This window comes from Citrus clementina, unplaced genomic scaffold (genome assembly GCF_000493195.1).
Source record: "Citrus clementina cultivar Clemenules unplaced genomic scaffold, Citrus_clementina_v1.0 scaffold_5, whole genome shotgun sequence".
NCBI classification, from domain to species: Eukaryota; Viridiplantae; Streptophyta; class Magnoliopsida; order Sapindales; family Rutaceae; genus Citrus; species Citrus x clementina.
The window spans coordinates 39,984,884-40,011,901 of NW_006262201.1; the positions used below are offsets into that span (position 1 = coordinate 39,984,884).

Sequence of the window (27,018 nt, forward strand, 5' to 3'; positions counted from 1 at the left end):
ATCATCGCTCACTCTCTATAATTACGTGTCTCTTTACTTTTCACCTTTTTCTTTATCACTCATCTAAAGTTAATTAAATGGAAATTAAAACTCAAGTCAACCTCTCCTCATCATTTGGTCTTGGTTCTTTTAAGCACCACCTCATGTCCACTTTCTTCACTTTTAACTCTCATTCATCTGGCTATATAATAAGCGCACTCTCTCTAGCATTCAACCCTCCACCATGGGAAGCATGAAGGTTCATCAATTGGCACGTGGATTCTGGGAGCATGCAGAGCCCTCTCTCACGCTTGGCTGTAAACGGTTACGCCCTCTTGCTCCCAAGCTCCCCAACGCAGAAAGTACTAGTGTCTCTTCTTTCGATCTCAAGAGCTTCATTAGACCCGAAAGTGGTCCTAGAAAACTTGTGTCTTCTGACGAGAAGAGAAATCCCCCTCAGGTTGTCTGTCACTCACTCTAAATATCTTAAATTAACCATACATTGTTAGTTGTAATAATGGTGGTTTATAAATTAATTTATAAAGTAGATATAAATTTGATGATGGATGCAGGTGGAGACGCATCCGGGAGGGACAAGGTGGAATCCAACGCAGGAGCAGATAGGGATACTGGAGATGCTGTACAGGGGAGGAATGCGAACACCGAATGCCCAACAAATAGAACAAATCACAGCGCAGCTGGGCAAGTATGGGAAGATAGAAGGAAAGAACGTGTTCTACTGGTTTCAAAACCACAAAGCACGCGAGAGACAAAAGCAGAAGCGCAACAGTCTTGGTCTTAGCCATTGTCCGAGAACCCCAGCAGCCACCGCAAGTTTTACCACCACCATATCTCTGGACTCTAGGGTATATACAGGTGCCATTATTAGTTCCAAATATATACGTTTATTGAATAAAACCATAAATTATCTAAATTTGATATATAGGAAAGAGAGGAAGAGTCTAGCCCATACAAGAGGAAGTGCATGAACTGGACATTTGAATGCTTGGAAGAAGAAAGCAGGTCGTGCAAAGAGGATCAAGGAGATAGAACTCTGGAGCTCTTCCCTTTGCACCCGGAAGGCAGATGAAGGGGGTTTGATGAGTAATTAATTGAGAAAAATTAAACTTCCGTTGAACTTTGTTCCATTATTAATTTTGTGATGGTGCTAGCTACAGCTAGCTGGCTACTTTGATGTGCTTTTCTTTCTTTCTTTTGTATGGGGGAAGAAGAAAGACAAGTTGTCTCTTTGTAGTACTATCTCTATCTCTCTACTGATCTATGATTCCTGACTTTAAAAACCAAAGCGGTTTGTTACTCTCTCTCTCTCTCTCTCTCTCTCTCTCTTTCTCTGGTGGGTCGTGGGTGTGAAATATCATGTGATGCTTTTGACTACAGGAGCTTGATGAAATAAAGCTTTTAGGTTAAAAGCAGATAACTTATAGACACTGAAGTCCACGCACCTACTTCTGCATCCTTAAGCCTGCTCTTTCATGTTTCAAGTTCAAATGGGAAAAGAGCATAAGATATTGCGCTACTGAGATGACTTTCATAAAGTAGCTAGCATATCAACTGTTACGAGACATGCAATTTCATTTTTCTTCTCTTTCGGATTGACATGCAATTTTTTAAGGACAAAAAAAAAAGAAAAATGGTCCAGTGTGAGGTGGGACCGTTGATCATCAGTAGTTCCAATTAAAAGTTTTCGGAGGGAAAGACTGATTGATCGATGAATATTTTTAAAATGATAACTAACAAGAATGGCTAGTAGAACGTTGAACTTTTATCTTGAATTTTGAATCACATTGGAACTCCCAGTTCTTCATACCCACATTTTAATTCTCGCCAACGTCAAGCGAACTTTTAACAAGATATAATAATTGAACAAAATATTTTTTCTGGAATATATAGTAGGAAAGAAATATATTCAATATCGGAGAATTACGTACGAGTAATTAGGAAAAAAAAACATTGATTTACGTGATATAACAATTAATTAATTGGATTTCTCCTAATCCGTGCTGTCTTGATCATTTTAAAAATATTGTGTAACATCACTTATATGCATTTTTAACAATGTACATACAAGATCTAACCAAGAGCATTACGAAAAAACTCACTGTCTTTATTTTATAAATGCTTATTAATTTATCTATGTAGTTATTAGAAGAGTGAAAAAATAAGCCTCCTTAGAAAAAATATTTTGAATAAAAATAAATTTATATTATTTTTTATCAAATTTTTTCCTCCACTTAAAAAAAAATTATAACAACTCTCTCTTTAATATGAATGAGACAAAAATAACACAATAGTAATTGAATAAGGGAGTCATTCTTCAAAATTGAAGAGGGAGAAGAATAATCTATTTGAAAATTCTCGTTTATGGAATATTTTTTTAAACATTTATTGCTGATATGGCTTCTCAAATGAAGTGGAGATATTTTTACACATATATTCTTATTATGTATCTATCAATCATTAGCTTGTAAAAATAATGAAATGTGCATCTCTTGGATTGGTCTCTCGTAGTAAGGGCTCATTTGGAATTATATTTTGGGAGGTTTAAAATTAATTTTGAATAGTTAAAGTTAATTTTAGTATTTTGTAAATTTGTTTAAAAATCACTTTAGGTAAAATCACCCCATCTAGCAGCTTTTCAAAATACCTTACTTTTCAAAATCTAATTTTATAATTAATTTTGTTTTTAATACAATTCCACCTACATCTTTTTATGTATTATAAAATTACTAATTTTAAGAGATTACTATTAATATAACCAATTATACTGGGTTAACAAAATAAAAAATAAACTTAATAATAAAAAATATGTATTCTAGTTATCAGTTATAATATGTACATAATAAAAAATATTTTATATACATGTTTATAATGTGTAAATAAATTTTATTCAATTTTATGTCTAATTCAATAATTTATATTCTTACAACAGTTTAATAGTAAAATTTAACAAACACATAAAATTGCTTTTAAAACTCACAAAACTTAAAAAATAAATTACTAAATGTTTAGTTGATTCTCTTACAGCTAATTATTTTTAAAGCACATGCAACAATAATTATTTTAAAAGGTACAATACTACCAAATTGGCCCTAAATGTGGTAAATATTTTGAATCTCCTCGGGCCAATATGAAGTAGGGTAAGAAAGTTAAGAAATCCTAATTAAATTGAAATTTATAATATTTAGAATATTTTAATTAACTTGTATTCTAGTTTAATTTTGTTGTCTATTTTGAGTTTTATTGTTTAAGCATTGCTTATTTGAGTTGTATTCACTTTAGGCATGCGTCTTATTAAAGTAGGTTTTCTTGTCAAATTAGGATAAGTCATAACTAGTATAATAACAAGGACTAGGTTATTTTGTTATCGATCATCTCTTATAATAGACTCTATATTTTAGTTTAATAATCATTTCAGTTCTCAAAGCGAGTTTAGTTAATTATCAGCATTCTGTGAAATAAATGAGTCCTAACCATCTAAGTTCCTGATACTTTTTTTTAGAATCAACATGAATTTAATTTATTTCTTTATTCCGGTATTCTCAAGAATCAATAGAGTATTGAAAATATCTCTATCTATCAATCACTCCACATCTTATATCCTTCCACTGCATTAGTTTACACTTCTACTACGTCAGTTTCGCTTCAAAGTGTTCCTTAATAGAACTGCGTTGCATAACAATTTTAGGAGAAAATCTTCTTAACATAAATGATAATATGGCAAGAATATAGCTCTTTTTAAAGGCATATTGAAACTTATAATTTATGAGTTTTACTACTTACCTATTACAATTTTTATAATACCATGTGATCTCCTTGATTTTTAGGTTTTTAAAGAAAAAATTATTGCTACCACAAAATAACAATTTTTTTTTTAGTTAAAATTTTTATGTCAACAGAGTAACAACACATTATTATAAGAACGTAACAACACTTTCTCTTAATTATAGCGTATTGGCAACCCAATTTCTCTCTCTGCCTAAGTGAGTTTAGTTCGAACACCAAAACTCAATATCTTTTCAACAACATAAATGCATTTATGATAATAAATTTTTAATATCAACTTAGGTCCTATCTTATATTAATATGTTGTATCTTTTAAGTTACAGTTAATATGAAAAAAAGTTGTAACTAAAACTTTAGCATTGTAACTTTTAAAATATAATTGCCTAGTGGTAAAAATCAGCATTGTTATATGTCACATCTTGGTTTCAAGCTTCAATCGATGCGTAAGTTAATAATAATAATAATAATAATAAGAGGAAGAAGAAGAAGAAGATTGAATTTCACTCACATGGGTAGGGAGGAACTGATTTGCTGTTAGGTTGGATAATTAAAAAAAAAAGTTTTTCGTTTGATTACTTTAAGAATTGCAATAAATCAAATGATAGATTATAATTGCGCAACCATTATACCAAACAAGAGCGTAAATTTTTATTTTTATTTTTTTTTTTTAGTGGAGCTTCCAACACCCTGTGAAAACTCTTTTGAAACTCTACTTGTTACATTTATAACTCTTCCCTCAATCACAATTATAGAAAATGACAAAAGATACGATAGGGTTTAAATTATATTTGAATATCACCTATAATAAATTCATTAAAATTCTAAAATATATTTTTTCATTATAAAAATCAATCTTTAGATAACTTTTTCCTTATTATTTTAAAGTGATTTCGAGTTTATAAAAATTAGTTATATCATATATTAAATTTAAAGATAATAGGTTTCGTAATTGAGTATAAAGACATTTTAATTTAATTTAATTGTTTTTAATGTAATTTCAACTAGTTAGAACAATGTTTAAAAAAATTGGGTTTTATTAGGATTTTAATGGGGCGCGAAAAGCTTAACCTTTTTTTTTTTCATTAATTTACGCAGCAAACAAACTTATGGGTGATTCTCCTTTAAAAGTTTTGAGTTGTGATATTTCATCCGCTGAATTTATCTCATAATTTTTCATTTCTAAATGAGCCCTAAAAAAAATTTAAAATAATTTCTCTATTAATATATAACTGATACAATTCCCAATTTACCCTTACCCAGTAAAAAAGGAGGTGAAATAGCAGTCCCAATTATGGGGCACAAGGCACTGCGATACCATTTTTCCAGGCGGCGGTGACGAGGACGACCAACAAAGCAAGCTCTCATGAGCATGTTATTCGGTTTGTTGTTGTCGAACACTACATAAACAGGAAGCGGCTGAACTCATAAGAGGCCAAGCTCCAGTTGTGATATAGTTTCTATCATTTTTTTTTAATAAAAAAAATTTCGTCATCTCTATAATTGACTGATAATTTTACACTAAATAAGAAATTGAGATTAATTTAACAGCAAGCGTAAAAATTGAAGTGAACTTTACTTTTGGTTAATCACTTAGATATGAGTGTGGATTCTGTGAAGTATGAGAGAAATATATAATAAGAGTAAAGTAGAGATTAACAAGTTTATAAGGGGTTAATTAAGAACTGACGACTGGTCCAAATATTATCACTACAAAACTTGTGTGTTAATTATCCTTCGAAGCCCAAATCTGTAATCCGGCTTAATCCAAAAGCCGAGTCCAAACTCATGTTCAAGTGCGTTAGATGTGCTCATCACCAGCACAGCGGCCCTACAAATTTGGGCTTGGGTGGCTATTAACCCACAAAACTTCACCCAACTTCCCGAGAAAAAGGCTTTTCGCACCCTTTTAATATCCCTATACCACAACACTTTTGTAATCATGGTTCTATTGTAACTGAAAATTACATAAAAGGATATAATAAATTTAGTTCAACTAAAATGCCTTTACAAATTACGGACCCTAACTATGTTTTAATCATAATATTTGTTATCATGAATTTTTATTGTTAAAATCAATAAATCTTGATTATAAATTCACCGAAATTCACCAAAAATTCAAAATTTTTGCATGATTATAATAAATCTTGATCATAAACTAAACACAACTTTCATAAAATGACATCATCTTTTCATTACTATATGATGAAATACAAATCTTGTAAGCTTCGCCCAAAATCGAACGTGACCCAAGTAAAATAATAATAATAATAACAATAAGAATAAGAATAAGAATAAGAATTTCATGACAATTCTTGATGCCGACACGTGTGAAAGCTGCCTACACGTGATGCACACGATTACCGCATCAACTTAAACCGTCATATTAACCACGGGGATTTTATCACCAGGGGATCGGACGGTCTGTATTTAGTTAGGAAATAAAACTAGGGTTTCTTCCAGTAACTTCGGTATATAACCGGCACGGTTACTTTTGAAACGGTGCGGTGCAGTGGTTTCTGCCCTCCCACCGAAAATCGAAAAAAAAAAAATTCAACTTCCTCCGTCGAACTCCGTACGGTTCCGTTCGGATCGCCGACGAATTTATCCCTATTTTAATTTTACCCCACCTCTCCTATCCTATCTTCGAAAATTTCCAAAAAAAAAAAAAAGAAGAATTTTCAGTTTCGGGTTTTTTCCCCTAGAATTATAGTCATAGAATCAGATTATTTATCCTGTTATCTCTTTAGATTTTTATTTGAGAAGTAGCAAGAGAAGAGGGAAATAAAAAAGCCAAAAAAAAAAAAGAAAAAAGAAGGATCTAGAAGTGGTAGTGATGGCACAGATTCAGGTGCAACATCAAGCGCAAATGTCGGGGCCAAACGGAGTGGCGGCGGGTGCGTCAGGGAACCAGTTCCTAACGACGTCTCTTTATGTTGGCGATCTCGATTTCAACGTGACCGATTCGCAGCTTTATGATCTGTTCAGCCAGGTCGGTCAAGTTCTGTCGGTTAGGGTTTGTCGGGACCTGAGCACCAGGCGCTCACTCGGCTATGGTTACGTTAACTACGCCAACCCTGCAGATGGTAATATAGATTTTTTCTTTTGGACAGATTTTTATTTGATATTGTTTCTACTGAATGGAGTTGGCTGCTTGAGTTGATTATTATTATTAGTATTTTAATCCTTTAGTCGCTAGTAGCCAGTTTCTAACAATTGTAACATTTCTTGGTAATTCCATTTTGTGAAACCCAATAAAATATATTGTGCGTTTCTGTTTTAGGACAATAATCATGTGGTATGATGTCTGAAAATTTGCGTAGTTACTTTGTTGCCAAGGGATTCAATGATATCTTGTCAGGTTTAGTTTGAATACACTTATTCGCTCTTCTTTTGCTTGTTTCTATGTTGGTTGGATGATGGTACCTATGTGGGATTGGTTGCACACATTATGTATAACTGAAGCGAAATTGATCTCTTGAATAAAATATTAGCATCTCCTATGCTGGGAGATATAATTTTCTCTTCCGGACTTTTTTGTTGTTGTTGTTGGATATGTAATGAAGTTAATTAATTTTACATTGTATTTTGTGCCCGAAGAGAAATGCTATTTGTATATTTGAATAGGAGAAAGATATTTTCTTTCTTTTTGCCATTTTGTAACTTATGTTTATGTTGTCTTCAGCGGCAAGGGCACTGGATGTTCTTAACTTCACTCCACTTAATAATAAGTCCATTAGAATCATGTATTCCCATCGGGATCCTAGTATTCGGAAAAGCGGTACTGGGAACATATTTATCAAGGTATTCTTTTTAAATAATGTATATCCGTATGTGTTTTATTTCTGTTATATACTCCTGGTTCCTTGTTTACATTTAGTCCTTTTTTTTAATAATTATGATTGCAGAATTTGGACAAGTCTATTGATCACAAAGCATTACACGATACATTTTCTTCATTCGGAAACATTCTTTCTTGTAAGATAGCTACTGATGGTTCTGGCCAGTCCAAAGGTTTCGGTTTTGTGCAATTTGAGAACAAAGAATCTGCTCAAAATGCTATTGATAAGTTAAATGGCATGCTTATTAATGATAAACAAGTGTTCGTTGGGCACTTTCTTCGTAAGCAGGAAAGAGAAACTGTAGCAATTAAAACAAAATTCAATAACGTATTTGTCAAAAACCTTGCTGAGTCAACTACAGATGAAGATTTGAAGAAAATTTTTGGTGAGTATGGAACAATTACCAGTGCAGTAGTGATGAGGGATGGAGATGGAAAATCCAAGTGTTTTGGATTTGTGAATTTTGAAAATGTAGATGATGCTGCCAAAGCTGTTGATGCTCTTAATGGAAAGAAATTTGATGACAGAGAATGGTACGTTGGAAAAGCTCAGAAAAAATCTGAAAGAGAACAAGAGCTAAAAGGGCAATTTGAGCAAGCCATGAAGGAAACCGTAGACAAATTCCAGGGTTTGAATTTGTATATCAAGAATTTGGGTGATAGTATTGATGATGAAAAATTAAAGGAGTTATTTTCTGAATTTGGCACAATTACTTCATGCAAGGTTTGTGATTTTTTCCCTTTTAATTATCCAATTCTGTATTTCTCATTTGGTTGCTTTATACCAAGTGCTTTTCCTTTTCCATCTTTTTGCAGGTTATGCGTGATCCTAGTGGAATTAGTAAGGGCTCTGGATTTGTGGCGTTTTCAACTCCTGAGGAAGCATCTCGAGCTGTAAGTAAGGCTGATGTATGAGCTGTTCTAACTTTCTTCAGGGAAATCTTGTCAACATTTATTCTTCATTCACAGCTTGCAGAGATGAATGGTAAAATGATTGTTAGCAAGCCTCTTTATGTTGCTGTTGCTCAGCGGAAAGAAGAGAGGAGGGCCAGGCTGCAGGTATCTTTATTTTAGACCAACTGTTATTATTTTGTGCAAAGTGATACTGCCTTATTTGTATTGAAAACTGGTAATGCTTGTTTTGATTTACATGAACCGTCTATTGTTTTTATTTTTGCAAATGTATATTTTATTTATGCAGGCTCAGTTTTCACAAATGAGACCAGTAGCTATGGGTCCCTCGGTTCCTCCTCGTATGCCAATGTACCCACCTGGCCCTTCAGGCCTAGGGCAACAGTTTCTGTATGGCCAAGCACCACCAGCAATAATTCCTCAAGTAATTTTCTGTCTGAAGATCCTTGTAGTTCGATTTGCACTGTTGTATATGGAGTCTACTTTGTTTAATGTTATGGTCTGTGGTCAAGGTTTCTTACTCAGTTTTTTTCCCTTTTTTCTTTAAAGGCTGGATTTGGTTACCAGCAGCAACTTGTTCCTGGAATGAGGCCTGCTGGGGCACCGATGCCGAACTTCTTTGTTCCAGTGGTCTCGCAAGGTCAGCAGGGCCAGCGTCCTGGTGGACGACGTGGTGCTGGACCTGTGCAACAGACCCAGCAGCCACTCCCCATTATGCCGCACCAGGTCTGTCTCATTTGAAAGCTATTATTGTTGCTTTCGATGGGTCCCCCCCCCCCCCCCCCCAAAAAAAAAAAATCAATGTTGATGTTATTTATTCGTTGCAGATGCCTCCCAGGGGTCATGCCTATCGGTACCCACTTGGCCGTAATATGCAAGATTTCCCCTTTGACATGGGTGCTGGCGGTATGCTCCCTGTTCCCGTTGACATGGGCGCTGGCATACCTCGGCGAGATGCATCTGTTGGACAACCTATGCCGATAACGGCTTTGTCTACTGCTCTTGCAAATGCATCACCAGAACAGCAAAGGACGGTAAGATTGTGTTTTGTTTGTTTGATGTGCTTGCCTATTTTTTCTTTTTTTCATTCCCTAATATATTTTTTAATTTGTGGACAGCTGCTGGGTGAAAGTTTATATCCTCTAGTGGAGCAGCTGGAGCGAGATGCAGCGGCTAAGGTAACGGGAATGCTCTTGGAGATGGACCAGACAGAGGTTTTGCATCTTCTTGAGTCACCAGAGGCTTTGAAGGCGAAAGTAGCTGAGGCAATGGAGGTTTTGAGGAGTGTTGCTCAGCAGCAGGCTAATAATCCAGCAGATCAACTGGCTTCATTGTCCCTGAATGAAAACCTTGTTTCTTGAGCGCGTTGCTGTCATTGAAGAAGTTTGGATTAGTTGTGGTTTCAAACAATTAAAGTCTTTGTTTTTGGCATGGATGGTGTAGGTGTTTGTGTAGTTTGATCCTGGATATGCTGTAGGATTCTGCTCGGCCACATGATTTGTTTGCTTGACTGTTCCAATTTTTAAGCGTGGTTGCTGTTTTCAATTTCTGTGACTAATTATTTTGAATTGGATCTGGCTGCTGCTTCATGTTTTTTTGATCTTGCTGTTGCTGAATTTTTTCTTTGTCCGATGATAATTTAGTGGAAAAGGAGCTCTCATTTTTTTTTATTAAAATAATACAAATTTATGTTTATTTAAAGATTTATTTTGAAAATGCTTTTAACTTTATCACATAAATAAGTAAACACTTTTTTAAATTTGTGAAATTAGGTGGGGCTTTTGAGATGTTCTTAATATACATATATTATTTTTCCTAAATATTACATCAGATATGCTTATTAGTTAAAGACTCTTTGTAGTTGCGAATGTGTGGAACAATGTCCTTTGCACCAATCTTAATGGAGGAAGATATGTAGTTTAATGTTATGAACAGATTATTTGTTTAAGTATATTGAATTTATCCGGTCTATTATAAATAATTATGATCTTAAATACGGACACTCTGCGCGATTCCAAAATCGTTAGAAAAATAGATCCATCAACTCATTAGTTGAGTTGGTGAATTAGTTATTATTAAAATGAAGTACAAAATACGAAAGGATCCGTGACAATACATGAGAAACAATGTAAAAGAAATAATCATAGCCGAGAAAATAATCAATCACCTTAATTTGTTTACATAATTGTATTCATTATGCATATATTTTCATTCTTTTTATATCTTTATGTAACAATTATTTACTTGTCTATGTGAGTTCTATCTCACAGCTTGCTCGAGATTTACTTTTATGAGATTCAAAAGTGATTTTGAAAAATTAAAAACTGATTTTGGTGTGTAGTAAGTTTTTTTAAAAATTGCTTTTGGCAAAATCACCTTATCTTACAGTTGATTTTAAAAAGTATGAGATAAATAATTTTTCAGAATCTGATTTTGAGAATCACTTTTATACTTAATCAAATTTCATATGTATCCTCATATATATTATAAAAATTCAAATTATCCTTATTAATTAGAAAACAAAATCATGAACTTTAAAAAGATTACTATTATTACCAATTATATTGAGATAACAAAATATAAAATTAATAATATAAAGTATTTATTTTAGTTATCAATTATTATATATACATAATAAAGGTGTTTTATATACATGTTTATAAATATTTAAATAAAATTTATGCAGGATTATGAACAATTTAGTTATTTACGTATAGTAGTTTAACAATAATATTTACCAAACACATACAATTACTTTTAATACACATACAATTAGTATCGTAGAGAGTGTAGCGTTGACGCAGCCATTGCTGGGAACAAAACTATAACAAGTCAGCGTTTTTTTAATTTAATTTTATAAAATATTAATTTGAAGAAATTTGTTGTAGGAGTATTTTAAAAAATGAATAGTTTTGTCTAGGGTACTTTTGGTATTTTATTTTATTTTATATTCTATAAAATATGATAATTAAATAATCATTTTAAAAATAGGTTTGACCTAACTCAAATCAAATAAATTTTCAACCCATCTAAACCAATCTAAACTAAACTATTTAATTTAGTTTGAGTTGGGGTTGAATTATAAGATGTGGGTTTTTTGCCAACCTCTACTTATATATGAGAAAATGAAACATTTGCAGAACAAACAGTTTCATAATTCAAACTCAATGCCGTGATTTCTTTTCCCAAAACTGAGTGGGGATCATACGTTACCATTTTTTTTAATTTAATAATATAATATTATTATTTTTCCAAACTTCCTGTGAAGGTACCATAGATATTTTTAATTCTTTTTTCAAAAGACGCCAGCACGTTTTCATATTTATTAAAAAGTAATCACCCTCAGATTATAAAATAAATCAAAGAAAATGCCAAATACACCCTTACTTTTCCTTCTATGAGATCATAGTACTGACAAAAGTTTCGTTCCTAGGCCGAAGTTTGTGTTGTAAAAAAGGTCATGCAATATTTCGTGTGGGTACCAGTCTCAGTTTTTATTTAAGTTGGACAGTTGTAATTTAAAAATTATAATATTAAAATGTTTAATAAATATCAATTGTTGTAGTTGAAAGTTAAGTTCATTAGATTTTGTATTTATATGATAAAAAATTTATTATATCTCTATTAATTTTATCAAAATTATTATTTAAAAAATTATATTTATTATATACTGTTAACTTTTAGTTTATAACTATAGTTTTTGTTTCCTAAAGTAACCGTAATTTTTGAGCTACAAAACCTTAATATCAAATAAAGCCTTATTACTCATTGTTGTACGACTTTTTACCAATATGCTAACCTAAATGTCAAGGGATAAGAGAGGGTCAATAGTAGGCGTACTCTAATATTTTGTTGTTGGGCGGAGAAATAATATTTACAAGTTGCTTTAGGGGTGAGCAAATTCGGGTTCGGATAAAACAAATCGGATTTCGCGTCAATCGGATTGGAAAAAATATAACCCAAACTTGACCTCAATAGGAGATCCAATCCAATTAGGTTAGAGCCTTGTTTTAGTTTTGATTTTTTCGAATTTTCGGATCGGATCAAATTGGCTAAAATCCAATCCGATTAGGTTAGAGCCTTCATTTGAATACAATTCAAACCTGAATTTTTTGGATCGGATTGATTCAGATTGGATCATTTACCCACCCCTAAGTTGCTTGATATATACGCCTGGTTACCACTGAAGAAAATATTTCTTTCTTGCCATCCATTGTTGACTAGTAAGGGGAAAGTCGGCAATCAGGTAATTAATAAGGAGGGCAAATTATATCAACCAGTCAACAAGACTTGATGTCTTATATAGACATCAACAACTTTACCTACCAGTGGAACAATGTGACATTGAACAAATATATAGTAATATAAAATTAGATGGGAGAGGGTGAATGAATGTGTTACCTCAGTTTAATGTTCAAGTACATATTTTTATTTATAATGGTCAGCCTGTAAAGCACGATTGCAAAGACCAAATAGAAAAAAGTAGATAGCTTTGCTTGAGCGAAGGATGAATTCCCCAGCAGTTCAATACATGTCAGAATGCTTTGTCCAGCCAGAGTACTTTTCAGAGGAGATGAAACAGCCCTGTTACTTGACACCATGGGATCTAGTAATGCTATCCGTACAATATATCCAGAAGGGCCTTCTCTTTAGGAAACCAGCGATACCACCAGCATCAGGTGATCAAGTTGACTTCATCAAGACTCTCCTAGACAGGCTTAAGCACTCCCTGTCCCTCACCCTTGTTCATTTCTACCCTCTAGCCGGGCGCCTCGTCACACGACAGACCGATAGCCCGCCTTCTTATGTGGTCTTTGTTGATTGCAATAACAGCCCTGGTGCTAAGTTTATCCATGCGTCTTTAGACATGGCAATATCCGACATCCTTTCACCTACTTATGTTCCTTTGGTGGTCCAATCCTTTTTTGACCATGATAGAGCTTTGAACCATGATGGTCATTCAAGGCCTCTGCTATCAATTCAGGTGACAGAGCTGGTTGATGGCATCTTCATAGGTTGTTCAATGAACCATGTCTTGGGTGATGGAACCTCTTTTTGGAATTTCTTCAACGCGTTTTCTGAAATCTTTCAAGCACAAGGAAAGATGGCTTCCATCTCGCGCCCGCCAGTCGTAAAACGCTGGTTTCCAGACGGACGCGATCCAATTATCAACCTTCCATTCACTCATCGTGATGAATTCATCCGAAGATATGAAGCGCCACAACTTTTAGAGAGAATCTTTCACTTCACAGGGGAATCCATAGCAAGACTCAAAGCTAAGGCCAATGCAGAGGCCGGCAACAATACCAACAAAATCTCCTCCTTTCAGGCCTTGTCTGCCCTTGTCTGGAGGTCCATAACCAGGATACGCAATCTACCACCGGATCAAACAACCAGTTGCAGGATGGCCGCCGATAATAGACCGCGATTGGAACCACCATTGCCTCGGGAGTACTTTGGAAACTCAATCAATCCTCTGCGAGGGGTTAGCCACGGTGGGTGAGCTACTTGGACATGACCTTGGATGGGCAGCTTGGAAGCTGCATCAAACCGTTGTTAACCAAACAGATAAAGCGGTGCGTGAATGGCTTGACGCGTGGTGGAAATCTCCGTTTATGTACCACCTAGATCGGCTCTTTGATCCATTTAGTATAATGATGGGAAGCTCCCCAAGGTTCAACAAATATGGAAGTGAGTTTGGGCTTGGTCAAGCAGTGGCACTTCGCAGTGGATATGCACACAAATTTGATGGGAAAGTGTCAGCATATCCAGGACATGAAGGCGGGGGAAGCATAGATTTGGAGATCTGCCTGCCACCTCATTCAATGACTGCTCTTGAAGCCGATGAAGAGTTCATGGAAGTGACGTCCTGTTGATCCCATCTAGTCGCGCTAGGTTAGCTCTTCCTTGCGCGCAGAACAAGTTCCCATTTACCATTTAATAAGTATACGAGCAGTAATGTGAGAGTAGTGTAATTGACAACTCTGCAGCAATTTTAAATTTGCTGTGCTATTCTACACAAAAATGATATTTTCATTTACTCCAAACATGCTTTTGGGGGTTTCTGTTTTCTCCTTGTTTGGATTTCGAATCTTCTTTTCTAATTTTCTAACTCAGGACTCTCCTCTTGCTTTGTCGAGGTTTTTTTATATTTTTTCTACACCCCGAAAAAAAGAAAGACCAAGGAGGAGATTTTAATTGCGTTGAATATACAGGCTGCCACATAACTCTGTCTTACACTTTAAAAACGTCTTTAGCATGAATGCCATAACTGTTCAAGTTTAAAACCTCTCTCAGAATGGTCTATCAAAACCGCAGGAAAGAGATGAAGTCGAAGCCTTTGTCTATTTAACTGGTGGGTTTTTACCATACTCCCTGTATGCTACATATTAATTAATTATTGGGCCGAGGCCTATTATCATTGTCATTTGGGTTACAATTCCAGATTTCGGACGGGACAAGCATTTGCTTCCCATTTTCAAAACACCCGCATCTCTTTTATCGCTGCTCATGGGACATACACAATTGACGAGACCACGGCAACCTGCGAAGATAAATAGCTAGATACTCGCTAGCTCGTATTTAACACGTGTACGAAAGACCAGATTTAATAGCCTATATAGAGCGAGTGAATATCGGCACATCGCACCGCTCTTCTTTATAAAGAGAGACCGAGGAAAGCATACCCGCAGAATCTGGAACATCATAAGAGCAAGTATAAATTATTTCTCTGTAGCACCAATTTTCCATGCTACACAAATCTTATCATCGAATACCCTCGAAATCAACGGCTGTAACGGAAGTAGCACAAAAGTTCAGCACTACCACCAGTTCCACGTGTCGCTTCTTTCTTCGCCGCTTTGACGCAATTAAAAATGTTGTCTCCACCATCCATTTAAGCCGTCGGAGAAATTTACTCATTTCCACCAATCTAAATCTGCCACATCATCCATAAGAACCGAGATTCCACGCTCCAGGTGGACATACTACAAATAAGGAAAGCATACACTTGAGCAGGACAGTATCACTTCACTCGTACAGAGAAACTTTCTGAGCACGCTACTCTTTCACTATAAACCTCTGAACAGATTTTCTCTTGGTTGCTGTTGGTTTTTTCGGTTTTCTATCCCAAAACGCGTAAAAAGGCGAATGGGAGATACCCACCGTAGCGACGGCAACAGGAAAATGGAGTCGTTTTCGCTTCCTCCAGGTTGCCGGTTCCATCCTTCCGAAGATCAACTCCTCTGCTATTACCTCACCAACAAAAACAAAAGCACTGAAGAAGAAGATACCAATCTCTGCGATAATGATTTGATAAAGGAGCTTGATTTGTACGAGCACGAACCGTACGAATTACCGGAGACCACGTGCTATGCGTACGGATACAGAGGAAGGAAGAGACACTGGTATTGTTACGGTAGAGTTAGTGTTGTGAAGGGCAGCAAATGTAGAAAAGGAAAGAATGGATATTGGAGGAGGAGAGGGAGAGTGACAGAGGTAGTTGTTAGGAACACTAGCTGTAATAATTATAACAACAACAACAATAATAAAAGAGGGAAGTTGGTGTTGGGGACCAGAACCAGTTTCGTGTTTTATTTGGGAAATTCTTTGAAAACTGCTGTGAGAACCCATTGGCTTATGCATGAGTACGCCCTTGATGACCATGTCAAGGTACTTCGAATCAAGTTTCTGTTATGACTTTTTATTTTCTTGTTCAGCTAAAATTCTGTTGTGTTCGGGGTAAAAATATTTTGTTGCTATTTCTGAAGTACACTGACAGATGAAACGGTAGTGGTTTTTTAGTGAATTTAAATGCTTGAATATTTTTTCTGTTGTAAACCACTGCTTTGGTTTCTTTTTAATAAAATCTGGATAATGTGTTGAAAAAAATTGTTCATTTTAACTACGGTTGTAGATGTCTGAACTGGAATTCATACTTTTTGCTGCCTATTGTTTATGTGAGAATTGTTGAAATTTGTTCTGTCGGAGACTCTTGCTGATCGTTGAGCATGTTCCATTTTCTGTGAATATATCTCTGGCAGATGTTCTTTATTGTAGACTACGAGCAGGTTGAAGCATAACTTAAGATCTTAATTGTCTGTCTCTTTTGCTTTATCCAATTTGGTAGCATCATTTCACCTAAATTTATTCCACACCTGACCTCGTTCGTACTCTCTTCAATTAGTTGAGAAAGTGGTCAAGTCTTTAACTTAGCAAGCAGTTAGCTCTATATATAACCTCACATTAGTGAAAAATGTCACAGTTAATATGTACAAATAATCTACCTGTACTCCTTTCTCATAATCTTCTTATTGTACTGCTCTTTGCAACCTCCAAAGGTGGTGCTATTTGAACTTTGGAAGGTATTTTTATTCAATTTATTTTTTTATCTACTCATTTAGTTCAGAAGTTGAGATGGTTTTACTTTCTTATTCATGGGACATAGAGACCAATTGATTTGTGCATGTTATAATAATCCATTTGATTTGTGCATAATTGTAGTTATTTTTCTTGTGTTGCTGCCATGTTATCTCAGTTTTAACCTGCTGCAGGCCTCTTTTGTCCTCTGCCGAATATTCGTCAAATCTCGTGGTGGAAAAAGCAAATCAGAGGTTAGTTTAAGTAGTGGTGCTGGAGAAAGTGTTTCTGCAGTTCGCCATATTGGTATTCAGCATGATGGATTTCTCATACCAGATTCCTCTGAAGGTAAAGTAGATGATGACAATTCTATAGACAGGAGAAATGATACATGCATATATCCAGTGAGGTTGGTTAGTCAGCTAGATGACCATGTCACATCTAGGCCTGCTTCTGATGCCAGTTTCCAGTTTCCAGCTGGCATCCCATCAAAGGAGCAGGTAATATACTTCAAAGCTTCCCCTGTTAATTTATACTGTCATTTGTTTTTTCTAATGTTTTATGTTTAGCCTTTTAGAACCAAGGATCACAGATTTCCCCCTGATACATTTCCTTTCACTGGGTAAAGTTTTATTTGCACCATTCGGTTGTTTTATGTTGGATGTTTAAGTGAAGCAGTATGGGATCACACTTCGTGCATCTGCCTTAAGTCGCACACAATATGCCACTTTAGCATGTTGATTGCATACAGTGCATAAGTTTCATTGCAATTTGTTGCATGTATAAACTCTTTTCTTCAGCTTTCCTGAACAATATCAAGTTTTCTTCAGAAACAGTCGGCAACTTCTTGTTGCAAAGCAAATTTTTTTCAAAGATGTCGGTATTTGCGACTCCATGTTTTGTTCAACTATAAAAAATCAATCCCAACTCTGGTGAATTATTTACTTTTACTATCTTAATTAGGTGTCAAGCACATACTTTAGTTGTTGATCTGAGGTGCCCAGTCTCTGAGCTCTCAACTAATTCAAGTGCTGTGAAATCCAATTTATATACATGTATCTTATGGAATCATGTCTGTATTCATCAAATTACTTACATTTCTTTCTCCATTATGGCTTCTGTGTAGGTCAGTACATCTGGGCTTGCTGGTACTTCTCTGTTGATTGATGCTGTAGAAGCCCAGCAGTTACAATCAATTTTGGGGGAAGATTTCATTGAGTTGGATGATCTTGTGCCATGATGCCCCAGAATACACTGAAGTATATGTGGATATTAATGATATTGGAATTGAGTTATTCTTGCCAATATTGATTTGAAATGGGAATTACCACCCAGCAAACAGAAAGGTGGACTTTAATCACCCAGCAGAAAATATTAGAGTTTGTATATCAGAAAACTTTCTAAAAACTTTAGATGCAGAAATGTACCTTAGATGCAGGAATGTACTTTCAGTTTTGAAGTTGGAGGAGATGTTGTAACGGAACTGCTTTGCCTGTTAAGGTCCTTATTCTGGCTGCAATCTTTCTGTTTTCCTTGCAAACTTTAAATACTGGCACTAGTATTGGCTTAGATATGAATTTGACAAAACATTTGGCAATTCTTGTTTTGTTTGGCTTGCAGATTTCTATAACAGGCGTTTTGCTCCACTTCAAACATAAAGAGATTGACTTATTGGTTGGGTTATATCGTATGCAATCTTGAGTATCAGCTGCTTCACCTGGCTTTTTTGTCATGCATTTACTCTGCTGATGGCAGCATTCTTGGTTGTGGGAATATTAGCTCTTCCTCTTGTTACTATGGTGCCTTCTTTCATCAAGGCCTCTGTCTTAAATCTTCTCTGTTTTCGCTATTTGGTTCTAAATGCTGTAATATGTGTCAATATTTCAATGGTGTCTATTTCCTTGGTCACAGCATAGCCTTATGATGAAGATGCTTAGAGTGTTAAAAATGATGATGACAAATTGCATTTTTAAACCTACTTGTGATGAAGATTTGTACGTATTACATTTGATTATGACTACACTTGATGCTAATTGACTAATAACGATTGCGCTGCTTTCCTTGACTCCTAATAACTTATTTTGTTAGCCTTGCTCATATATATTTCTAACATTTGTCATTTTTACTCTTTTACTGATTTTTGGGCTGAATTCATGGTTGTTTCTCACAGTATCTCTACTGACATGCCAAAGCTTTCTTTTCATTGCCTAGAAACTGGAGATAGAGAACAAAATCTAGGAATCACACGAGCACACGAGGATTGCCCATTTGTACTTTTGCTCTTTCTTCTCTAGCCTTTAGGACGAAGTTTTCTTGCTTCTTTCAACTGGACAATGTTTTTTCTCTGATGGCTTTCCTTACACCGTGTAGTAGCTGCAGAAATGTTTGGGATGTTATTACATTTTCTGCTTTCGTTTACTGTGCTGTAAAGCCCCGTCAAACTATTTTTGAGCTTAAGTACTTGACCTCTTGATTCTAGGGTTTGTAATTTACAAATAGATCACAGAAAGCCACCTGGTGGTTTGATCTGATCATTCGTTGCAATTTAGGAATAGAAAGCGATTGTGGTGTGAATGTTTTTCACAATTGCCACATAACTTGAGTTGTAAGCTTGCCAGGGTGCTATGATCTTTCAGAGTACTTGTTAGAATGACAAAGCTGCATGGTAATCAATTTCACAAAATTTCCTGCTGTCATATTAAATATTGCACCTCGTTCTGTTGCCTAGCATTCTTATTTTTCTGATGATTTTTCTCTTATGTTACTACTTGCAAAGATTAATATTATTCTGACTGGAGCTATTTTTAAAACGTGTTGCCATGAATTGGTATAGATTATCTTTATTCTTATGTTAGAGTTTTGGAGACTTGGAGCACACACTGGAACATATTCTAGCTGCATGTGTGCATCTCAAGGTTGTTGGTGGCGGATTCACTTCACAGTCCACAACGGTGGAGAGAGATAAATTTACCGACCCTTTTTTGGTCCGCAGAAGCATTGATACAGGTGAATTGACTTAAGATTCTGGAACTTGTATGACAATGTTGTTGCTGTCACCCCATGTGCGTTATTTTGTATCGAAGTTAAGGACAATATTCTGCAGTGTGTGTGAAGTGTGGACTGTCTTTATCGTTTTGTCTCGAGACCCCTTAACTTTCTTTTTACGAAGTTCAAGACACAAATTGAATGTAACAAAGTTGCCACGGCCGGCTGTTTCGCGTTAGCTATGAGGCAATCTTCCTCCTTTGTAATACATACAATTTCATTAGGCGATAACAAACACTTTCGACACTTTTCCCAGTCCCTATTGAAACCCATTTAGATTTTAATTAGCGTGCAAACAGTTGCCGTGCCCATGTGCAATTGTGCATAATCATTATCACACATTCATTCAACCTCATCATCTTCTCATAAGCTAACACATGCTGTTGTAGGTGGGTCATTTTAGTCGGTCCTGTTTGTTCTTTGGCAGACCCAGTTTTTTTTTTTTTTTTTGGGGGGGGGGGGGGGGGGTCATAAGCTTTATATGCCTCTGAAATAATGGATTCAATTACATCTCCCACCCACCTTAGAGGAGAAAAGAAAGAAAGAAATGCTATTGCAAAGATATTGGGCGTATGTACTATGTTAAATGACAATTGCCAATAACAGCAAGCGATGCCCTTCTCTGACTCATCCCTTAATTCAATTCATGAGTGCCACCGATGACAGCAAATATCCATTTATTTTCTTCCTTGTAGGAAAAGTCAAATTAGCCATTTAAATTTCGTTGATAGTCGCGCCTAAAAGCATGAGCAATTGCATAGCCTTTGTTGTCTTGTGTTGTGTAGCCGGTTTGGTTAGGTTGTCTAATTTATTCTCATTTTCAAAAGCATAGCAAGTTCCCAATAGTGCCTTTGCCCTTTGGTGGAAGAATCGCCACTTCTTATATTAATATATATATATATTTTTCATACAAGTAGTACGCAATGCTGTATTAAATAAGCAATCCATATGGACATATTAGAGTCAGTTTTGGTGCTCAAAAATAAAATTCAAAGGTGCAAAGCAAGCACCTTTGAAAAGAAAGAAAGAAAGAAAGAGCAAGGTAAAAATAATGAAAGGCACTAATGGGATCAGAATACATTACATGAGGCCCACGCCACGATTGTGATATGAATGGCAGCAGACGCAACACAAAGGAAGTTGCAATTGCACAAATTCTATTGAGACTTTGTGTCTTTGCATTCACACTTCTTTTAAGCAAAAGTAAATAACATATTGTCTTGTTAGCTACTTGTATTGTCATTGTATCTCCGGGTATCATCGCTACCAAAGTATTATTCTCATCATATGCATTAAAAATAGGATTTTGGCACCTAAAATTAAACCGACAGCGCAACCAAGCGGCCCTGGTAATATATTTATTACATACAAAAATACATCCAATACAATTTTGGTCAATTACAGCCCAGACGATTAATCGATTTATATGGTTCAACAATGTGATGTGTGACACAAGTTCCCATTAATGGACAGTCAAAATTGATACAAGCAATCAAGATTATTAGGTAGAGGAAGAAAATCTAAGCTATCTAACAATGGGGCCGACTAACTAATTAAGCTAATGACACGTGCGTACTCATGAGATATGATTACAATTAGAAGGACAAAAAATAAAAAAGAGGAGAGTGAAGTTTGGCGTTAATTTTGTTTTGGTCACACAGCTCAAATCACAAAGGTCCCCAAAAGAGAGAGAGAGAGAGAGAGAGAGAGAGAGGAAGAAGGGTATGTACGAGTGCAAAGGCCAAAAATGCATGTGAAGGTAGGCGGAAAAAAAAAAAAAAAAAGAAAAAAAAAAGGGGCCAGGGGCAGGGGGCAGGTGCTTGGCGTGAAGAAGATGGAAACAAAACGCGAGAGTGGGGCTGCCTACACCGCGCATTGAAACACGGGGTATTTTGTTTAGTTTTTATTCAAAAGGAAAAGGAGCAGTCTATGTCTAGAGAATAGAGAAGCGCCATTCGGTAAGAAGCGGCCCAACGGAACGCAATTTCTTATTAGTTTCATGGTTTGCTTGCCAAGTTGTAGAATTTTTTCTTCCTTTTTTTTTTTTAATTTTTGAATTTTATTAATAGAAATAGAAAGAAACTGCTCTTCTTATTATTATTATTATGATCAGTAACACAATAATAAATTAATAATAAAATCAGTCGGGGTTGTTTGGTAAATTTACGGATTATTGTCCGCTTTTAATCTCTCCCCTTCCTTGTTTGCTCCTTATTCTCATCTTATTTCAAGGCCCCTCTTCTCTCTCTCTCTCCCTCTCTCCTTTTCTCTCATTGTTTGTTTTGAATCTCCTTCTCTTTCTCTTGCTCTTGCTGTTCTTCGGAGAGAATAGAGGCCCGTTTATCCGCATTTATTTTGCTTCTTTTTTTTTTTTTTCCATATCGATCGGTTGATTCCGCTCAGGTAAATCTCTCTTATTTGTTTTCATTCTTTAAAAAAAATAAAATAAAATACTAGCGTTGAGTTATTATTTGCTTTGGTTTTTGATTTATAAAACCAGCTAGAAAAAAAAAATGCCTGGTTAATAATCAGCTCATGTGTGGACGCGTTTTTGTTTATCTGCTCACCTTTCTGGGTAAGAAATTACGGGTCCACTGTAGCTCGTCTTGAAATCCTTGATTTTTTTTCCTTTATCTAAGTTTTCAAAACTTTTTAACGCTTTTGAGATAATTTTCAATATTTTAATTCCAACTTCTGCTGTTGTTCCAATATCTGCTGCTGCTGTTGATTTATATAATGTAATTGTTGCATACTTGCGTTGGTATGACGATGTAGCTGTAATGTTCTTGATGTTTATCCTTTCAAGGAAAAATTTAAAATTTTTTGAGCTTTGATGATGTACATTTATATTTGTATATGTGGATGTCCGTATTGACCGTAAAATATTGATTGATTGATCGATTAGTTTTTCGGTTTACTTAGGCCACTACTGCTTTCTTATGTTTCTTTGTGAAATCGATAAGCCTGTTGGCATAATCGATGGCTGTTTATGGTCCATCTTACAGTCATATTCATATTCATGCCGTTGCGGTCTAATTGTATGCATGTCGATGAATGGATGTATGAAGTTTTTCATATTCATATCGTTAAATCAAGCTGCTTGTGCAATTAGGTCAAGTTGTCTTCTATTTAATGCCTTTTATATGGCTGCATCATCTGGGAGTTTGTTTACCAGCAAAAATTAATGTTGTTCTCCTTGTTTTACTGTGGCAGGTTTGCTGTCTTTTTTTTTGGAACGAGAAAGAGTAATTTATAGGGAAACTTATATCTGCCCTGATGCAAGGGCAAAGGGGTACTATTGGTTCCTTGCCAGAAACCTTAAGCTTTGACCATGGATCTACCTCAACTTCTGCTGTTGATCAACAAATGTTCTGGAATAATATGCGGAATCCTCCAGAAAGTCGACCTCCAGATAATATGCTATCACCCGCCGGTACAAGGACAACCATGACATATGTGAACTCAATGAGTCATGAACAGCAAATGTCAACTGCTTGGAGCTTAGGTGAACCTAGCTCACATGGGCCCCAAAATAAGGTTACCCATGATGAGCGGAGAACACAGCTTGGCTGGCAATGTGAACCTACTAGTAGTATGCCGGTGGATGGCGCTAATGTTAATCCTATGTTGGTGCAAAGTTCCAACTCCAATATGATGTCCCAAAATCTCAACTTAAATGCAGGTTTTGTGAGTGATGATGGTGATAATTTTCAAGTCATGGGATGCCCTAATTTACACAAGTCAGGCTCATCAGTAGATGAGCGGATTCCACCTCCTGGTAGTTCTGATTCTTTTCTACTGCCTTCAGGAAGTGGTGGATATCTGGCCGAAGAGAATAATGGTAGACCTGGTAGTTCATCTGAGGGTGGTCGCCGTGCCTCTTGCAAAAGAAAAGCTCTTGAAGGAAATGTCGAAAATTCATCTGTCGGTGGAACTTCTAGTTACTTCCAGCATGCAGAAAGTAGTGCTTGCTCTGCTGTATCTGCTTCTTACAATGGAGGCAGCAGTTTAAGCATATCTGATCCTTCTGGGCAGGTGAACTCAGGACGTGGATTAGGTGTGAGAGGACCAGTTCGTGATGGCCTTCCTGAATGGCCTGTGGCAGGAAATGCAGAAAGATCCAGAAGAAACTACCGTGTGCGTATAAACCCTTCAAACCAGCAAAAAGTTATGCCCTATGCTCAATTTCCAACAAACGCTGCAGTTAGACATTCTAGTATTTCATCTACCCAAGAGTCATCAAGACTTCCACCGAATGATCAATCTTTGGACTCAATGGCAGCTCCATCAGTCGAAAATACAGGTCCTCAAAGTCAGCCTGTTCTATTGCACGTACCCATGTTTCCACAAAATTTGCAACCATTTCGGTGGGATAAAGGTTCTAGCTCAAGGAGTGGAAGTTCATCTAGTTCTAATGGTGCCAGAGATAGGGACATTCAACGCGAGGAAGCCAGACCAAGAATAATGGGAAGAAATATATTGGAAAATCCTATGTTTATTCCTGCACCTGATTTGAGAAATTTGGTTCGGAGTCCGGCAAATCGAAGTTTAGCTGGTGGAAATATAAGTACACCAGGAAATGTTGCTTCTTCATCTAGAGCAGGTTCAAGTTCAGGTGTTCATCCACCATCTGCTCCTACATGGGTTCCTCATCCAAATCCTTATCAATATCCTCGTAGGTTTTCAGAATTGATTCGCCGATCATTGACTTCTTCCTCTGGTTCTGAGTCTGCGGGGCAGAGCAGTAATCAAACGCCACCGCATTCAGTTCCGCTTTCTCCTGAAGAGATGGTGCTTTCATCTGGAGCTGGTAATCAGAGGCATCATCCGTCTTACCCTAGGTCAGCATCACGGTTGGAGAGACAAGACGGTGTACTTGGATTTCCGCATCCATTGCGAGCTTTGGCTGCTGTCGGTGAAGGAAGAAACAGGCTTCTTGTATCTGAGGTCTGTTCTTGAATTTTTGGTTGTCTGGCTATGATGTTTTTCCCCTTAGAATTTCGTTATAATTTAATATACTGAATATGGATAACATTTTGGTTGGTCTTTATTATATCAAAATTCTGATCTGTTTCTACTGTGATGGTCATCATAAACTCTGCTTCCTTAGTTAAAAACTCAAAAGTTGTGATGACTAATGTTATCTGTTGACTCATATATTTCTTTGCTTTTCCAAGATGATGTATCATTTTCATCCCACCTTTTCTATCTGTGTAATGTATCTTTAGGATCATGTGTTTATTCTTTAAAAAAAGAACAAAGAAAAGGGTGTATATGAGGAAACTTTTCTCTGTATGATGAGGTCTCTTGCATCATCAATGTCGGCAAGTGCTTTTCTTGCTTAGTTTCTTATTTATCAATTGAGGTACTTTGGCAAAACATTTCAAATTGCTGCTGTCTGAAACTTAGATTTTGTTTATCATTTGGACATTCATTGTTTTTCTATTCCATGTTTAGGTGTTGTAGCAAACACTAATTGTTTCTCTTCTTTGTCTGTGCATGTGCATGTGCATGCATGTGTTCATATTTAATTTGAAAAGTAATCATGTATTAGAAATGTTTCACTTCTTTTTTTTTTCCCTCTCTTTTTGTGCCTACTGTGTTTCCTAATTTCACTTTTTTCGTTGCACTTCTTTTTTCAATGTTATCCAATACTATTGGCAAATGAAACATTGAATGGGAACTTATATTGTGTTATCTTCAGCAGATTCGCAATGTGTTGGATCTCATGCGTAGGGGAGAGGGCTTGCAATTTGAGGTTAGCTCTCACATCTATGTATATATTAATAGACAAAATCACTAGCATTCTATGATGACTAACATAAAACATGGAAATACACATAATTTTATTTTGTCTACAATTCAGGCTTATGTAATTTAACATCGGTAGCCAACTTTCTCTTTTTGGTTTATGGATGTTGAACCAAGTGTAATTTAACATCGGAGTACTTCTTTATTTTGTTGAAAACAAGGTGGCTTGACATTTGACTTTGTCCTTGTCTGTGCCAGGATGTTATGATTCTTGACCAGTCAGTCTTTTTTGGGGTGGCTGACATTAATGATCGGCATAGAGATATGCGGCTTGATGTTGATAATATGTCATATGAGGTATAATTTGTACAAGGATTTTTGACATGTAAATTCCAGCTTGCGGAGAATATTTCGTTCATAACACAATGTTTGTTGGGATTATAGGAATTGTTGGCTCTGGAGGAGCGCATTGGAAATGTGAGCACAGGATTGACTGAAGAAACTATCAAAAACCGTTTGAAACAGCAGAAATATTCAATTTCCCTGGGATCCCAACAGGAGCAAGAACCGTGTTGTATCTGTCAGGTAATGACTTGCTATATTCTGGTTGATTCCAGTTTCCGTGAATTTGTCATGAAGTGATTTTATCTTCTTCATTGTTTACCAATGTATTTTTTGCTTAATCTTTGTTTTGTAATGCACAGGAGGAATATAATGATGGAGAAGATACAGGAATACTACATTGCGGGCATGATTTTCACACCAGTTGTATTAAACAATGGCTGATGCACAAAAATTTGTGCCCCATTTGCAAAACAACGGCCCTGTCCACCTCCTCATAGAGGAACATTAGTTTTGGGCTGTGGTTTCTCAAATTGGATGATCATGAATTTGTTCATTATTGTATTCCTAAACTGGTAGGGAATGCAATGTGCAACCTGCCAATCCTATTCATCCTCGTTGAAGCTCGTCCAGGCCTCCCCTCTCCCGTAGCCAGATCTTCCTTCACCACCCCCCCCCCCCCCCCCCCCCTACTTTTTCTCTCTGGCTAAATTTTATTTTCGGAAGCAATCGATGTTTGTAACCGAAGAGAGCAACTCTAGCCTTTAGTTTCTCCGTTTGCTAATGAACAATTAATTTAAGTAATGATGCCCATTGAGCATTCAGATTAATGCAATTAAAATTTATATTACTTCTTCGCTTTTTAGGTTGTGGTATTTCTTAAGAACAGAAAGGCTAGTCAAGCTTTGGTTGGTGTGAACTGAGAATGATACATCAGTTTATTATTTTCCATTCTCATTGGAGACTGACGTCCCAAATTTTCCTGTAAA

General features: G+C 36.0%; 4 protein-coding genes and 1 pseudogene across 7 annotated transcripts; all 5 read left to right on the forward strand.

Moving 5' to 3' along the window:
- The first annotated feature begins 192 nt into the window (after nucleotides 1–192).
- LOC18041160 (WUSCHEL-related homeobox 4) lies at nucleotides 193–1,069 on the forward strand. The gene is made up of 3 exons (XM_006434663.2): nucleotides 193–439; nucleotides 552–845; nucleotides 926–1,069. The coding sequence occupies exons 1-3, from the start codon at nucleotides 224–226 to the stop codon at nucleotides 1,067–1,069; spliced, it is 654 nt and encodes a 217-aa protein (XP_006434726.1). The 5' UTR covers nucleotides 193–223.
- Nucleotides 1,070–6,202: 5,133 nt separating this feature from the next.
- On the forward strand, nucleotides 6,203–10,133 carry LOC18040145 (polyadenylate-binding protein 2). The gene is made up of 9 exons (XM_006434664.2): nucleotides 6,203–6,866; nucleotides 7,466–7,584; nucleotides 7,689–8,345; nucleotides 8,438–8,515; nucleotides 8,591–8,680; nucleotides 8,823–8,957; nucleotides 9,083–9,259; nucleotides 9,361–9,567; nucleotides 9,652–10,133. The coding sequence occupies exons 1-9, from the start codon at nucleotides 6,617–6,619 to the stop codon at nucleotides 9,892–9,894; spliced, it is 1,956 nt and encodes a 651-aa protein (XP_006434727.1). The 5' UTR covers nucleotides 6,203–6,616; the 3' UTR covers nucleotides 9,895–10,133.
- A 2,779-nt stretch (nucleotides 10,134–12,912) lies between these two features.
- Nucleotides 12,913–14,604, forward strand: LOC18040146 (annotated as a pseudogene).
- Nucleotides 14,605–14,840: 236 nt separating this feature from the next.
- LOC18040271 (NAC domain-containing protein 96) lies at nucleotides 14,841–18,503 on the forward strand. Its single transcript, XM_024184489.1, has 5 exons — nucleotides 14,841–14,888; nucleotides 14,979–16,204; nucleotides 17,086–17,391; nucleotides 17,461–17,513; nucleotides 18,023–18,503. Exons 2-5 carry the CDS (start codon nucleotides 15,683–15,685, stop codon nucleotides 18,129–18,131), a joined length of 990 nt encoding a protein of 329 aa, XP_024040257.1. The 5' UTR covers nucleotides 14,841–14,888; nucleotides 14,979–15,682; the 3' UTR covers nucleotides 18,132–18,503.
- Nucleotides 18,504–21,754: 3,251 nt separating this feature from the next.
- LOC18040272 (probable E3 ubiquitin-protein ligase RHG1A) lies at nucleotides 21,755–26,879 on the forward strand. Of its 4 annotated transcripts, none has more exons than XM_024183428.1 (6): nucleotides 21,755–21,894; nucleotides 23,150–24,883; nucleotides 25,641–25,694; nucleotides 25,946–26,044; nucleotides 26,132–26,272; nucleotides 26,392–26,879. In XM_024183428.1, the coding sequence occupies exons 2-6, from the start codon at nucleotides 23,213–23,215 to the stop codon at nucleotides 26,527–26,529; spliced, it is 2,103 nt and encodes a 700-aa protein (XP_024039196.1). In that variant the 5' UTR covers nucleotides 21,755–21,894; nucleotides 23,150–23,212; the 3' UTR covers nucleotides 26,530–26,879. The 4 variants fall into 4 exon arrangements, with proteins under 4 accessions (XP_024039196.1, XP_024039194.1, XP_006434732.1 ...); XM_024183426.1 differs by lacking the exon at nucleotides 21,755–21,894 and adding an exon at nucleotides 22,068–22,339; XM_006434669.2 differs by lacking the exon at nucleotides 21,755–21,894 and adding an exon at nucleotides 22,069–22,339 and having other exon boundaries at nucleotides 25,644–25,694; nucleotides 26,392–26,853.
- The last annotated feature ends 139 nt before the right edge of the window (nucleotides 26,880–27,018 follow it).